Source organism: Schistocerca nitens, chromosome 2, assembly GCF_023898315.1.
Source record: "Schistocerca nitens isolate TAMUIC-IGC-003100 chromosome 2, iqSchNite1.1, whole genome shotgun sequence".
Taxonomy (NCBI): domain Eukaryota; kingdom Metazoa; phylum Arthropoda; class Insecta; order Orthoptera; family Acrididae; genus Schistocerca; species Schistocerca nitens.
The window spans coordinates 582,522,026-582,539,240 of NC_064615.1; the positions used below are offsets into that span (position 1 = coordinate 582,522,026).

Genomic DNA, 17,215 nt, shown 5'->3' on the forward strand with positions numbered 1-17,215 from the left:
TGACTCTTAACAACACTTTGCTGTCCGAGGGAGTGTTTGTGATGGCTTTTCAGAAAGTGGCAAAAACTAATGTACCTGAAACTTTTTCTTATGTCTGTGTGACATGATTTAATGCAACCCAAATATAAAAATTAACTTAAAAGAAATGTTTCTTGTTGATGATCTGATATTCGATAACTGGCGCATTGCTATGTGACATATCAGATTATAAAATACAGTTTTATTTACCATCTTTATAAATGCTAAAGAGTCACATGATAGGAAACACTTCACTGTAATGCTGCTTGAAATTTTCTTTCAGTTCTTCAAGCTCTGACTGGTGTTCCTCTTGTGACAAATTTTTGAACTGATCTAATGACAGTTATTTAAGTGCTGTTCAATCAAGTACTTTTTAAATTTATGAGATTCCGATGACATAATAAACATTTGGCAAGATATTTGACAGCAGTTCAAAAGAAATTAATTTCCCACTCAGGTTTAAATTATGCAGATGCACCGATCCTCTCTCTCTCTCTCTCTCTTTTTTTTTTTTTTTTTTTTTTTTGTCTGCTGTTGTTGACCATCCATCTTTATCCACTGTAGCCTTACATCTGTTGACTAACGGCTTTGTGTCACATCAATGCTTTTGATTGTTGCTGGCGCAGTGGTATGTATTCTGTACGAAGCATATGTACAGCATCATGGCAAGGCACGGTGGGCAGGCCGCACGGTCAGCTAAGTGACACGGCTTGGCCACTGCAACAACATAAGAATTCGCCTGGGGCGCTGGCCTCTGGAAATCATCGCAGGTGCTAGCACCCCAGGAGCAGAGTCTGGATGAGCCTGATCTAGAATTTAGATGGCAACAGTGATCTACAGTGCTGTTACCATGGACTGCATACTGTCAGCTCTCTTCCGTAGTTCGATAAATGCCTCTAACAATCAAAATTCAACAAATAGTTAAAGCACATTCTCCTGAACATCTGTGAGTAATTTATGCTTTTAAAATTGAAATGCATCACTTGGGAAACAAAATTATTATTTTCCAAATTTCTTGTATAACTGGAGAGGGTACCACCTCGTTTATATATTATCAGTAATGCAAGAAGTATTGTTATCATTTCATTAACCATATTTATAAAAGCCGTCGAATGAGATACGGGAGTGTTCCATGACCATTTGTAATGTTGATGAATTAAGAAATATTAAGAATTTGATTTAGGGGAATTTTAAATGTGGTTTATTTCTTCAATTACACAGACCTGGAAATTAATAACCATTAGAATGGCAGGAATGAGAGAACTTTTGATCTTTCCTTCTGTGATTGGCTTCCAACACTGTCAATTCTTTCCTTTTTGAGCACAACAATGCTGTTCCTATGACCTCAATGCCATAGCCAATATGCTCTCTGGATAAAATCTCATTGTGTATTTAATGTTCATTTATGATTACTTGCACTTTCCCTAACACGAGCTCAATGAAACTATTTTGAGAACTCACATAAGGTGATTACACAGGAAATTGTGGAGAGGTATAGTAAACTGAAAAGCGAGCACTGCTCATGGAGGAGGAAACGAGCACTGCTCATGGAGGAGGAAATTGCCTTTCCTGGAAGAATGCTAAAGTTGGTGCACAAGATGACCACAATCTAACAATCTACTTTCCTTTATGTTTCTACTCTTCACCCTTATTCTTTCCTCACTGTTATGCACTCAGAACACAATTTCTCCCATAACATGGCTCTAATGCATCTACATGCGGTACACATTTTTAACATTTGTTTTTAACCCACTTCATTTATCAATAAATATTGATTTAAACCATTGAAGCACTATATTTAATTATTTGCGAGTTTTTCATCCCCTGCAATGCTGAGACTATTAGCCCTAGAGCAAAAAGGAACAGGGCCTTTTTTGTAAGAAATTTAATGTAATTTAATTTTGTACCGGGAAACATTTTTGGTACAAGCAATGGTATTCATGTTATTCAAGAAAAATGGAAAAAAGTGACCTTCAAACAGCCCCTCCCCCCACACTCACTCCCCAGTGATCACAATTTTTAGTATGTTGTTCATGACTCTCCCTTCTACCACAGTAAAATAATTTATGACTATATGAACTTTTCCCCCTAATTTTCCTTCGTTGACTGGACTACATGGCAATAGAGAAGACATTTAAATCGGGTGTTGCTGCTGAGAGGTTGGGAAAGCTAAAAACAGCCGGGGGAACATAATGCTCCACGAAAAGACCTTGAAACTATGTAAGTAGACTTTCGTGGGATAGTCCACATCTAACTCCAAGAGTCTTCAATTTCCAGTTTTCAATTTTTCCCACGAGTTAAACAAAGCTGTGATCATATGTTCTACCATTCTTCGTATACATTCAATATTTCCAGTTAGTCCTAGTTCATATGAGTTCCACACACTTGATCAGTATTGATACAGTGCTGTAACAAATATGTTTGAGAAGGCCACACGCAGAATCCCAGTTTGGGTGGGTTATTGTTCTTAGTTCCTATTTGACCTAGGAACATGGGGTACAAAGTTTTTGGTTTAACCCAGAGTGGTTGCCATTTGTTTAGCCATTCAAATCCCTGTCATACTGTAGCTATGATACAGTATATTAAGTATAGTTTGAACAATGAATTGGAGCTGGTGCCCAGGCAAATTGTGCAAATCAGTTTTTATTTGCACCTTTTGGATTTTACATGAAAATATGTGCAAAAAATATGTTGGTCTGGAAGGTTTTTTTTTTTTTTTTTTCAGTGTGCCACTTCTACACTTTAAATTTGTACGAATCAGTTTAAACTCTGCACTAAGTAAGATAAATGGATAAACTCCAAGCGAAAATTTTTTTAATCAAATTATCTTTATCCATTGCCGGGATATAATGAAGTAAAGTTGAGGTAAATGTAGCAAAACACATTCATTCTTACATGAATTGAATGCCCAGAAACAGTTTAAAGTGATTAAAATAAATAAAACCGCATTTTAAGATAAAATTGAAATCTTGCTTTCAAAAATCTAGCTTCATTTGGAATTTATATGCAAAAAAACACATTTTTTGTGAGCTTTTTTTACTTGTGCCAGTTCTGTGTTTCAGTCTGGTTCAAATTTTGTATTGAGGTAGACAAATATATGTAACTAATGTTTGTCTTGTTGTTTTGTGAGAGCCTTATCCATTGACATGATACAAGGAACATGGTTTAAAAGGCAATAAAAAGCCTACACCAGATCAGTTGTCACCGGAGTCAACAAAATCCGGGGAGGACGACGGTTCAAACCCACATCTGACCAAGCTGATTTAGGTTTTCCACGATTTCCTTAAATTGCTTAAGGCAAATGCCGGGATAGTTTCTTCGAAAGGGCATGGCTGCTTTCCTTCCCCATCCTTCCTTAATCCGAGTTTGTTGTCGACGGAACGTTAAACACTAATCTCCTCCTCCTCAACAAAAATCTACATTGGCTGCCAAGCTATGACAGTCTAATGTTAAAATTATAGTAGAGTAGAAGTTGGGAACCAGAATGAAAAATACCCCTATCATAGCACAAAAAAGCTGAGTATGTCCTGGGCAGACCTAGGGATTTAAAAGAAGGGAACTAGCTTATCAATTTCTCTGGCAGCTTCAAAGACATTTAAATAAAAACACCTTGACACATTTGCACTTTTTCATGAGCTCTACATCTACATCTAAACTGATATTCCCCAATCCACCTTATGGTGCATGGCAGAGGGTACCCCGTACCACTACTAGTCATTTCCTTTCCTCTTCCACTTGCATACAGAACAAAGAAAAAATGACTGTCTATTTGCCTCCATATGAGTCCTAATTTCTAGTATCTTTGTGGTCCTTAGAAGCAATGTGTGTTGGAGGCAACAGAATTGTTCTGCAGTCAGCTTCTAATGCCGGTTCTCAAAATTTTCTCAATACTGTTTGTTCCTCAAACAGAATGTCGCCTTCTCTCCAGAGATCCCCATTTGAGTTCTCAAAGCATCTCCAAAACACTTGCATGTTGTTCAAACCTACCAGTAACAAATCTAGCAGTGCATCTCTGAACTGCTTCGAAGTCTTCCTTTAATCCAATCTGGTATGGTTCCCAAAACACTTAGGTAGTACTCAAGAGCAGGTCGCACTAGTGTCCTATATGAACCACACTTTCCTAGAATTCCCCCAATAAACTGAAGTTGACCATTTGTCTTTCCTACCACAATCCTCGCATGCTCTTTTCATTTCATATTGCTTTGGAACTTTATGCCCAGATATTTAAACGATGTGACTGTGTCAAGCAGGACACTACTAATGCTTATCCAAACATTACAGGTTTGTTTTTCTTACTCATACGCATTAACTTGAATTTTTCTACATTTAGAGCTCGCTCTAAGTCATCACACCAACTAGAAATTTTGTCTGTCATCTTGTACGCTCTTACAGTGACTCAAAGATAACACTTTCCCCGTACACCACAGCATCATCAGCAAACAACTGCAGATTGCTGCCTACCCTGTCCACCAAATCATTAATGTACATACAGAATAATAGCAGTCCTATCACACTTCCCAGGGAACTCCTGACAATACTCTTGTCTCAGATGAAAATTCACCATTGAGGAGAACATACTGGGTTCTATAACTTAAGATGTCTTCAAGCCACTCACATATCTGTAAACTTTTTCTCTATGCTTGTATCTTCTTTAACAGCCTGAAATGGGGCACTATGTCAAATGTTTTCTGCAAATCTAGAAATACGGAATCTGCTGCTGCCCTTCATCCAGAGTTCACAGTATGACATGTGAAAAGTGACTGGGTGGAAGCCTTAGAACCACTTAGTGATTTTACATAGGACCACAATTTTCTCGAGTTCTCAGCCAGATCTTTTACTAAGGTGTGACGGTGATAGTAGTTGCATGCTTCATGCATAGATATTTTCAGCTTCCTCAGCAGTTTCTGAACCTTGTTATTAAACCTACAGTGGGTCTTTTTCCATCCTTAACTGACTGAATAGGCACATAATTCTGCAGATCATGATTTACAATCTGCTAAAACTCTGTCCATAATTCCCCTACATCCAACTTACTGGAACTAAATACTGTCAGTTCCTTGTGTGAGATGCTAACAACTGCTTATCTGCTCTTTCTAGCAGAAATACCATCCTCACCTTCTTAACTGATTTATTAACTTTAGTAACCATAGCTCCTATAGTGACATCATGATCACTAATACCCGTTTCTGTACTGATGTTGTCGATAAGGTCCTGCCTCTTTGTAACTACAAGGTCCAAAACATGTCCACTGTGTGTGGACTGCTGAACTAGCTGCTCAAGACAGTTTTCAGTAAACACGTTCAAAAGTATTTTCACATGACTGTCTGTCTGTACTCCTCGAAATGAATCCATAGACATCCTGTTCTATGTTTTATGTAAAAAGTCACCTCCAACTAGCTACTGACTACAGACTTCAAGACTCTACAACTGTCACAGGAAAATTGACTGGCCAGTAAAAACATCCAACAATTAACTTGGTTTCACCTACACCTGTTACACACAACCAGATAGTTTCACTGTCACACTTAACTTCCACGTCAATAGAAACAATATTTTTGTCAACTGCAATAAACGCTCCTCCTCCTATCTTTCCAATATACATTCCATTCCTCGCTAAATATCTCAGACTTCCCATTTTGAATCCCAGCCAGCTTTCGATCCCAAGAATAATTTGAGCATGAGAATTGACCTGGAGAGCAGGAACTTCGTTACGAATACTTTGACAATTTATTGATACAATTTTGAGTCTGACTTCCCTTGCTGCATATGAATTGGCGAATGTGCATCAGAGTACCTCAAACTACCATCTAACTCTGTTTCCCCAGCTCAATGAGCTCTCTCAGCTGCAAGGTGTTGGCACACCTGCGTCTTGCAATTGATAGGATGAAGTCTCTGATCTTGTGCCCAAAAACCAGAAGATTTGACAGTCATAGTAAACAATACACAATATCATATGGATGAAGAGCATACATGCAATAGCTAATAAAGTTTTTCTGGGGAGGGGATAAGACATGTGAACTAACATAAGAAGTAAAAACGCGCAAATATGTGAAAATGTTTTGATTTAAATATCTTTGAAGCTGCCAGATAAGTTGAAAAGCTACATAGTTCCCTTCTTTTGCATCCCTAACTCCATCCAGAATGTATTCACATTTTTTGTCCTGGACATATTCACCTTTTTTTGTGCTATGATAGGAGCATTTTTCATTCTTCTCTAATATAGGTGCAGGAGTGTGCTGTAAATAGTCTCCCTTGTATGCCAACAGCTTTTTCCCAATATTGTACCAATGAATCAAAGTCTGTCGCACAGCTTTACCTATTATTGAGCACATGTGATCAATACATTTCATATTTCCACAAATTGTTACCCAGGTATTTGTATGAGTTGACTGATTCCAACAGTTACTCACTAATATTGTAGTCTACTTTCCTGCATTTAGTGAGGAGCACAACTTTCACATTAAAGCAAGTTGCCAATCTCTGCACCACTATGAAATCTTTATGAAGATCTGACTGTATAATAGTGTGCTTGGTGTCTGCTGGCAACCTGTAAAAAACTTCTGCACTAGAATGAACACTCCATTCTAAACCGTAGACATGGAACACAGTTTATATAGAAAATATTTTTACTCCTATTAAAATGCTCAGATACAGATGATGGCATATGTGGTTTTAAGCATTACATCAGTCACATTCATGTATAATTACTCCATCCTTTTAGCAACTACTCAAATATTACATTTATTCATCTGACAGTGTGTTTCATCCATGGCTTGTAATATTGCCGAGAGAGAGAGAGAGAGAGAGAGAGAGAGAGAGAGACAAAATTCATATTAGTGTAAGGAGCATTCTCAGTGACTCAAATCATGTCATCATTTAGATAAGGCTACAGTCAAATCCCCTTCCCTCAAACATCATTAAAATATCTTCCCAATGGAGAACTGCCTCTAGAAAGCCTAAATCAGAGATGACTTTGCAGAACCTTCACTTGGCAAGAAAATACTAGCTATTTGATGTTCAGTACACACAGGAAGTTTTGTACTCCTTCTGACATTACCCTCCCGTGAAGATGCCTTAGCAGAAGTGCCTTTCTTAGTCTTTCACCCTCTGAATACTACTAGCCTTAACATGTGTTTTTTCTGTCCTGTTAGACCTGTTGCTTAACTACTTATGTTTTCTGTACACTTTTCTCCACCGTCTCTAGAGTACTGAAGCTGTTGGAGACATCTACGTAGATAGCACACGTGCAGCATCTCTTAATACCATGGCCAGATTCGACAAGTTTGACCTTACCTTAAATTCTACATCACCACAAATACTGTATGTGCAAATTGGCCCTTCAATCCTCAGCACAACATCACCAGCTGCATTCTTTATGCTAAACTGAGGTGACAGAATGCTCCATTCTTGCTGAATATATCCAACAGTAGTTCCTGGAGGTGATGATACTTCCATGCTCTGCAGAAGGAAAGAAAGAAATATATGTTAATAAATATGTATACATATAATAGAGGGAAACATTCCACGTGGGAAAAATATATCTAAAAACACAGATGATGTGACTTACTGAACGAAAGTGCTAGCAGGTCGATAGACACACAAACAAACACAAACATACACACGAAATTCAAGCTTTCACAACAAACTGTTGCCTCATCAGGAAAGAGGGAAGGAGAGGGAAAGACGAAAGGATGTGGGTTTTAAGGGAGAGGGTAAGGAGTCATTCCAATCCCGGGAGCGGAAAGACTTACCTTAGGGGGAAAGAAGGACAGGTATACACTCGCACACACACACACACACACACACACACACACACACACACATATCCATCCGCACATACACAGACACAAGCAGACATTTGTAAAGGCAAAGAGTTTGGGTGGAGATATCAGTCGAGGCGGAAGTACAGAGGCAAAGATGTTGTTGAAAGACAGGTGAGGTATGAGCGGCGGCAAATTGAAATTAGCGGAGATTGAGGCCTGGCGGATAATGAGAAGAGAGGATATACTGAAGGGCAAGTTCCCATCTCCGGAGTTCTGACAGGTTGGTGTTAGTGGGAAGTATCCAGATAACCCGGACGGTGTAACACTGTGCCAAGATGTGCTGGCCGTGCATCTTCATGATCTGGACTCACAGTGAAGAAGAACTCCAGAATTTCCTCTCCAACCTCAACTCCTTTGGTTCCATCAGATTCACCTGGTCCTACTCCAAATCCCATGCCACTTTCCTTGACGTTGACCTCCACCTGTCCAATGGCCAGCTTCACACGTCCATCCACATCAAACCCACCAACAAGCAACAGTACCTCCATTATGACAGTTGCCACCCATTCCACATCAAATGCTCCCTTCCCTACAGCTTAGGTCTTCATGGAAAACGAATCTGCTCCAGTCCGGAATCCCTGAACCATTACACCAACAACCTGAAAACAGCTTTTGCATCCTGCAACTACCCTCCCGACCTGGTACAGAAGCAAATAACCAGAGCCACTTCCTCATCTCCTCAAACCCAGAACCTCCCACAGAAGAACCCCAAAAGTGCCCCACTTGTGACAGGATACTTTCCGGGACTGGATCAGACTCTGAATGTGGCTCTCCAGCAGGGATACGACTTCCTCAAATCCTGCCCTGAAATGAGATCCATCCTTCATGAAATCCTCCCCACTCCACCAAGAGTGTCTTTCCGCCGTCCACCTAACCTTCGTAACCTCTTAGTTCATCCCTATGAAATCCCCAAACCACCTTCACCTTCCCTACCCTCTGGCTCCTACCCTTGTAACCGCCCCCGATGTAAAACCTGTCCCATGCACCCTCCCACCACCACCTACTCCAGTCCTGTAACCCGGAAGGTGTACACGATCAAAGAGAGAGCCACGTGTGAAAGCACCCACGTGATTTACCAACTGACCTGCCTACACTGTGAAGCTTTCTACACTCCCGGAAATGGAAAAAAGAACACATTGACACCGGTGTGTCAGACCCACCATACTTGCTCCGGACACTGCGAGAGGGCTGTACAAGCAATGATCACACGCACGGCACAGCGGACACACCAGGAACCGCGGTGTTGGCCGTCGAATGGCGCTAGCTGCGCAGCATTTGTGCTACGCCGCCGTCAGTGTCAGCCAGTTTGCCGTGGCATACGTAGCTCCATCGCAGTCTTTAACACTGGTAGCATGCCGTGACAGCGTGGACGTGAACCGTATGTGCAGTTGACGGACTTTGAGCGAGGGCGTATAGTGGGCATGCGGGAGGCCGTGTGGACGTACCGCCGAATTGCTCAACACGTGGGGCGTGAGGTCTCCACAGTACATCGATGTTGTCGCCAGTGGTCGGCGGAAGGTGCACGTGCCCGTCGACCTGGGACCGGACTGCAGCGACGCACGGATGCACGCCAAGACCGTAGGATCCTACGCAGTGCCGTAGGGGACCGCACCGCCACTTCCCAGCAAATTAGGGACACTGTTGCTCCTGGGGTATCGGCGAGGACCATTCGCAACCGTCTCCATGAAGCTGGGCTACGGTCCCGCACACCGTTAGGCCGTCTTCCGCTCACGCCCCAACATCGTGCAGCCCGCCTCCAGTGGTGTCGCGACAGGCGTGAATGGAGGGACGAATGGAGACGTGTCGTCTTCAGCGATGAGAGTCGCTTCTGCCTTGGTGCCAATGATGGTCGTATGCATGTTTGGCGCCGTGCAGGTGAGTGCCACAATCAGGACTGCATACGACCGAGGCACACAGGGCCAACACCCGGCATCATGGTGTGGGGAGCGATCTCCTACACTGGCCGTACACCACTAGTGATCGTCGAGGGGACACTGAATAGTGCACGGTACATCCAAACCGTCATCGAACCCATCGTTCTACCATTCCTAGACCGGCAAGGGAACTTGCTGTTCCAACAGGACAATGCACGTCCGCATGTATCCCGTGCCACCCAACGTGCTCTAGAAGGTGTAAGTCAACTACCCTGGCCAGCAAGATCTCCGGATCTGTCCCCCATTGAGCATGTTTGGGACTGGATGAAGCGTCGTCTCACACGGTCTGCACGTCCAGCACGAACGCTGGTCCAACTGAGGCGCCAGGTGGAAATGGCATGGCAAGCCGTTCCACAGGACTACATCCAGCATCTCTACGATCGTCTCCATGGGAGAATAGCAGCCTGCATTGCTGCGAAAGGTGGATATACACTGCACTAGTGCCGACATTGTGCATGCTCTGTTGCCTGTGTCTATGTGCCTGTGGTTCTGTCAGTGTGATCATGTGATGTATCTGACCCCAGGAATGTGTCAATAAAGTTTCCCCTTCCCGGGACAATGAATTCACGGTGTTCTTATTTCAATTTCCAGGAGTGTATGTGGGAATGACCATCAACAAACTGTCCATTCGCATGAATGGACACAGGCAGACAGTGTTTGTTGGTAATGAGGATCACCCTGTGGCTAAACATGCCTTGGTGCACGGCCAGCACATCTTGGCATAGTGCTACACCATCCGGATTATCTGGATACTTCCCACTTACACCAACCTGTCAGAACTCCGGAGATGGGAACTTGCCCTTCAGTATATCCTCTCTTCTCGTTATCTGCCAGGCCTCAATCTCCACTAATTTCAATTTGCCGCCACTCATACCTCACCTGTCTTTCAACAACATCTTTGTCTCTGTACTTCCGCCTCGACTGACATCTCTACCCTAACTCTTTGCCTTTACAAATGTCTGCTTGTGTCTGTGTGTGTGTGTGTGTGTGTGTGTGTGTGTGTGTATACCTGTCCTTTTTTCCCCCTAAGGTAAGTCTTTCCGCTCCCGGGATCGGAATGACTCCTTACCCTCTCCCTTAAAACCCACATCCTTTCGTCTTTCCCTCTCCTTCCCTCTTTCCTGATGAGGCAACAGTTTGTTGCGAAAGCTTGAATTTCGTGTTTATGTTTGTGTTTGTATCGACCTGCCAGCACTTTCGTTCGGTAAGTCACATCATCTGTGTTTTTAGATATAAATATGTATACATACACATATGTTTATGGACATACAAAATAAGCTTCAGACATGACAAGAGACAAACAAGATACATGCCCTACACTATTGTTTAACAAACTGAAAGACTTAACATATACTAGTTTATAAATGATTTCTATTTCCGAAATTCAAGTAAAGCCTTATGATTAAAACAATGCTCTAATGATAAATGTAATGGACTGTATGCTAAGTTGAAAGCAAAACTTGTTCTGGTTGATGATGTGATGACGATAATGTAGTGGCAAGAGTAATGACTTTGTTCCAAGCACTCAAATTTGAAATAAATTAATTTAAAATGTGTAGTGTAATCTTTGTTTAATGTACACCGTTGACACATAATTAGATGAAGAGAAATCAGAACTGAAAAAAATCATAACTATTTATCACATAAGGTCACAAGATATCAGCACAGAAATGCATAAAATCTTGCCCATAACAGTCTGAGAAGCAGGCCACACACTAAAGAAGTTTTAAAAACTCAGCTCATTCAATATACTGCCAGTTGAAACAAAAGGGCTCGGTGTATTATAACTAACCTGTTACCATCTTGCTGTAATTAAATATAACAAAGATCAGCAACATGATGATTGGTTTAAAAACTGAAGTGTTTTATTGGCCACATTGAGGATAACATGCTCTTGCTTTGCTGCAGTTTATAAACTGCTTCATGTATCACACTGAGAGCAATGAAAGTTGAGGTTTTCTATGAAAAGCACTCCCACTGTCATATTCTCACTCTAAAATTCAGTCAGAAGAATATGAAAGCCCTAAAAAGAATATGTAATGGATACATGTATGCATACTGATTATCGTTATCTCAAAAATGATATTCACTTCATGAGATGGCAACACATGTAGACCAGACGATCTGTCTGAAAGTGAGTGTCAAAATTAAACATAAACATATGTCATCTAGTGGAAATAATATGAAATAAGGCCAAGCGACATCATATGCTAAGAACTGTACTGAAGGATGTTATCACCTAGCGAGAAAAATATGTAATATAAGGCATTCTTTTCTGTGTAGTATATAAAATGAATTATTTGTCAAAATGTTGGTTTTGTTACATGTAAAACAAAGAATTTAATAATATTGTAAAAAGCATTACATATTTAAAGAGAGAGAAATGGTTAGTATTATTTGGATGTGATGTAAGTAAGATGGCGGGACAAAGGACACTATGCAAGCCCAACTTTTTCATTAGTCTTTGTGTGTCTTGCTTATGAAGTTGTTCTTTAGGAGTGATAGAAAGATGTCTGTTCTTAGGATTCATAGTGCAAAGCCACTTCTGTAAAAATGAGTGAGCAAACAGTATAATGTCTCGACAAACTGTATTAATAATGCTACTTGTGAAAAAGTAGTATCTTCAGTAGCTGTACAATGACCAAGTGGATTAACTGTGGCTCTATATTTGCATATAATGAGGAGCCATTAATATGGGCATTGAAAGGCTTCCAATGCATGCTGGCTAGCATGTCATATTATGTATTCAATAATGCAAGCTACCTTCAAGAGCCATAAGTTAAAGTGGTACAGCTGTTAGAAATTTATGTGGCATTTTCAATGGAAGCAAACTTAAAGCTCAGTACAGCAACTGAACATCGAAATGTTTTTATTCTGAGAGTTATCAGAAACTGTGAACAAGTCGGACAGCAGCCATTACTGAAAGTTAAGTTGTGAGCCAATTTCTCTCCAGTGCGCTAATTTAATTTTTGAATAATTATATTATTATTATCATCATCATTATTATTAACAGCATAGTGCACAATGTGCTTTTATTCACAAAGTGTGAGTGATTTCAAACTTGTGTTGCCCTTAACTAATATCATTTCCCATGTTCAACAACAGTTACCAGAACAAAGTAATAGCATGGAAAAGCAATTTATAACATCAAAAGATGATCAGCACCCATAATTCTAAAGATCTACCTTTCTCCACCTAAAATATCATCTAGCTGTGAACTATGCCAAGAAGTAGACATAAAAAGATAATATGCCAAATTCTATATTACAAAGAGTAGGCATTGCCGTAACTGAAATCAGGGAAATGGTACATCTTTTTGCATGTGACAGAATTCTAATATTTTTAAAGTATCAAGGAATGTCATAAAAATTACATTCACTATATTCACTATTATCATATCATTACAATAAAGTGAACTTTCACTTACTTTTGCAGACAGTAACAACTTATAAATAAATAAGTTAAAAGTTTCTGATTAAAACACCACCCACCACAGTGTGCACTGAGCCTTCAGCCCAGTGAAGGTTAACTGTACAATTATCTTCTGGGTAGTAATTCCTTATACTTACTGAAGTGTTTTTTATATTATGATGGTTCATGTACTTAAGTGTAGACAGATTCAAGTGATTTTATTATATTGTTTTATGGGTTATGCTAAGGTTTCTTGTACAGTCATCTCAAAATGATGAAATGGTGAATGGTTCAGATAATGTTTCCATCTCTATGCAATCAAAATTCAAATTACTTATGTTTATTTGTGCACTAGCTTGTATGCACAATCACATAATAAACTGCACTTTGATAAAAGTATTAATGAGCAGATACAGCACGTGGCTGTTAACTTTCCAATGTCCGATGCTGCACTGTGAAACGCAGGTAATTCCTAATTAGGAAAGGACTAATTGAAAGAAAAGGAATGGTAGCATCACAAATAGAATAGCACTTCAACATCCAATGCAAAAATATTACAATTTAGTAATACTGTAGTGGTGTAGCAATTACAGCTGTGTTGTTAAATCTGAGTGTCATGCCAGTGGCAGCCAAGTAAATCAAGTACAGTGTTGCCATGTTGCCACATAAGTATTAACAGCAGGGATCTGTTAGATAATACTTATTTCATTATGACACTATTGTAATAGAAGTGAGATTGTTGTAACAGCATCCTTTTACAGTTATGGGATGAGGGAAGGGTCTTTCAATGGCAGTTTCAGAAGAAGGGAACAGGAAGAGAGGTAAAATGGATATTTCACACAGGCTGCCACTTTGGCTGCCCAGTAGTAGCTTTAGGGTTAATTACGATATAATATTGTTTCTGAATGGTGATGCTACTTGAAATATCCATCATAAACATACCACGGTTAGAGGCCAAAGGCATGCAGAAAGGGTACGAGGGGGAGGGATGGAGTGGGCATGGTGTAGAGGGCAGAGGGGGAGAGGGGGAGGAGTGAATGAGTGAGAGAGAGAGAGAGAGAGAGAGAGAGAGAGAGAGAGAGAGAGAGAGATGGGGGTATAAAGCTTTGAATTTGTATTCTAACACTTGGCTGTTGAGTTAATATACCATCACCATAATCGACCTTTTCACATCTGCTGTCCAACAAAGGCTTCAAAGAGCTTTAGTTACCACGGTACTTTCTCTAATCTCATCTACCCACATTCCGTTAGGTTTATACTTTGGTCTTTTCCTAGGTCCGTCTACTATCCACTGCCTGACTAAGTGTTCTTCACATCACTATTTCATTTTCATTTACATCACAATTGTGTTTTCCTGTCTAGTTAGTTTCAAAATACATTTCTATGTTTAATTGTCTCTTTTAATAATTCCTAACATGCATCTCTTCACTGCTCAGTGAGAAATCACAAGGGTGCTAGCATAAGTCAAAACTTGTAAGACAATATTGTAAACTTTCTGTTTCTGGCACACTGGAAGACATTTAGTTTATAAAATCCAATCCATGCTGTTTTAATTTATCTTTTTTTTATATCACACACTTGTACTCCTTCTTTGTAATCTCAGTCAAAGGATCTGAGCTTCCTCAAAAACAGATGAGATTAGAAATGGAATCTCCTTTTCTGACATGTCTTTCAAACCTGAATTTTCCACTATCCTGGTGACAGTCACTGTTCTATCTTGCTGTGTGTCTTGTTTGTATTTTATCTTGTGAAATATAAGACTTAAGCATTGTTACAGTTATAGAGATTTGTTACAATACACAGGCATTCTGTAATTAATTCTACAAGTTTGTTACTGTATTAGTTTTCCTCCAGATTTAATAATTTCTGCTGACATACTGGCACCTCTTGGCCCTTCTGTTTCTTCATACTTCAAATAGTCTTTTACACGCCATCAACTACTTATTTCCAGAATGCCATTATTTTCATAATTAAATATCTTTGTTTCCCATTTATCAGTTCAGTTATACAAACATCTAAAGAATTTTTCATATGGTTGTTAATTAGTTTGACAGCTGCCATCATAACTGGTGAGATGTGATGTTGACCCAACTGAATTTTCTATTTGATTCCTTCATCCTCTTATGGTTTTTGATCACTTCCATTTCAAATTTTAAACAGATCTTGTCACATTCTTGTGAATGCATTTCCAAATAATTCTGTTTTATATAGCATATTCTATTATGATCTTATTATTGTCTTTGTGAAACTCTCATTTTTCTGTAATAATTACCTTGTTTCAATTGACATTTTTTTTTTTAGACTTGCCTTCTTCATACCTACAACTCATTTAGCTATTTGCTTAAATACCTCCATCAGATAATTGTTGGCTTTTATTGTGTCCATATTTTCTAAGATGCTGAATTACTTGCTTAATTTGATCCAGTACAACACTTTCTTAAATAAATTCTAGTAATACACTTTTTTGACCACCTACTCCCAGTTTCTATCTATTTATCCACCTCAATATGTTGGCTTCCATGTGGATGACCTGGGTTCAATTCCCAGTGCTGCCAGGGACTTTTCCTTCGTGGTAGGACTGGAACAGGGCGAACTGAGCCTCATGGTATTGAGAGAACTACTTGGTTGAGAAGTAGTGGCTCCAAGGTCAAGAAAGCCAACAACGACCAGGAGCACTGTGTTTTGATCCACTGCACTTCCATACTGCATTCAAATGACAGAACTGGCAGAGGATGACATGGTGGTTGGTTGGTCCAGATTGGCCAGTCTGGGCTATAACGTGAAGCTTTGCTTTTTGCTTTGGTCTACAGTCTGTCCCAGGAGGAGTAGTCAATATTCAGTGATATAAGATAAACAATCAATTGAAGCTGAAAACTGAATATGGAAATATGCCCTAATCTCAATGGCTTCCAAGACAGAACACACATAATGCACACTGTTATGTATTTTCTGTATTCTTCGATATGCAGTCAGGCTTACGTATGTGCAACAGGTACTAAACATTGCAACATGCATTTTACGAGATATCAATTGAAAAATACATACTTTTAACACACTCACCTCTAAGCATTATTGTACACGCTACATTAGAGCTGTTGTACAGCTCACAATAAGTGTCTGAATAACCCACAATCAACTTCAATGCACTTGTGCACTCTCTGGAGAATGTGTTGTGCTGCTTGTCTGAGTGCCTCTGTTTGTTCCCTAATGAGGGCAGAAGCCTCCACGATGTGACCAAGCTGTTCATCTTCTGCATTCACCTTTCGTTTGTACACCTCAGACTTCATTCAACTCCCTAAACAAAAATCTAATGGTGTAGGGTTTGGCAATCTTTGTAGTCAATTAATTGTACTACCACAACCAATGCAGTGATTTGGGTAAGTGTGGTTGAGATGTTCTCTCACAAATCGGGTACAATGTTGAGGGCCACCATCATGTTGAAAGTACATTGCAGTCCACATGGCCAAAGGAACTTTCTCAAGGTGTTCAACAAATGAATTTTCCAAAAAATCCAAGTAATTCTGTCCCATCATTCACTCTTCTAAAATGTTAGTGATCATATTGCATCAACCATTGTTCAAAAAACAAACTTGGAAATTAGTTTCCATTGTAGCGTGTAGGTTTTCCTGTGCCCACTGACGATTATGAAGTGTGTTGTTGATTCCATTCCATGTAAATGCGGCTGCATTAGTGAGTAGTATTAATGGAAGAAAAGGATGATTGCCATCTAACCAATGAAAAAATTCAAGTCATGTGGCGGTGTCACCAACGCGAAGATTGTGGATACACTGTATCAAAAATGGATACAAGTTTTCTGCATGTACTGTTTACCATTCATGTGTCTGTGGACATTCATACATGCAGAAAATTGTCATGTACCAGTAGTAGGACTATGCTGCACCATTTTAACAATGTGTTGCTGTTCCTGCAAAGGTTGCTGAACTACATATTCAGAAGAAAAATGGGAACATGGAAGAATATCTGTTTCACACAATGTGCTGAAAACTCTATGATCAGATGTTCAACATG

At 39.9% G+C, this 17,215-nt stretch overlaps 1 protein-coding gene across 2 annotated transcripts in view; it reads right to left on the reverse strand.

The window, feature by feature from the left end:
* Nucleotides 1–17,215, reverse strand: part of LOC126236646 (phospholipid scramblase 1) — a 149,033-nt gene that overhangs the window by 42,816 nt on the left and 89,002 nt on the right. For both annotated transcript variants that reach the window (XM_049946106.1, XM_049946105.1), the window contains exon 6: nt 7,312–7,476. In XM_049946106.1, coding sequence (XP_049802063.1) covers nt 7,312–7,476 — 165 coding nt within the window. The remainder of the gene's footprint in view (nt 1–7,311; nt 7,477–17,215) is intronic.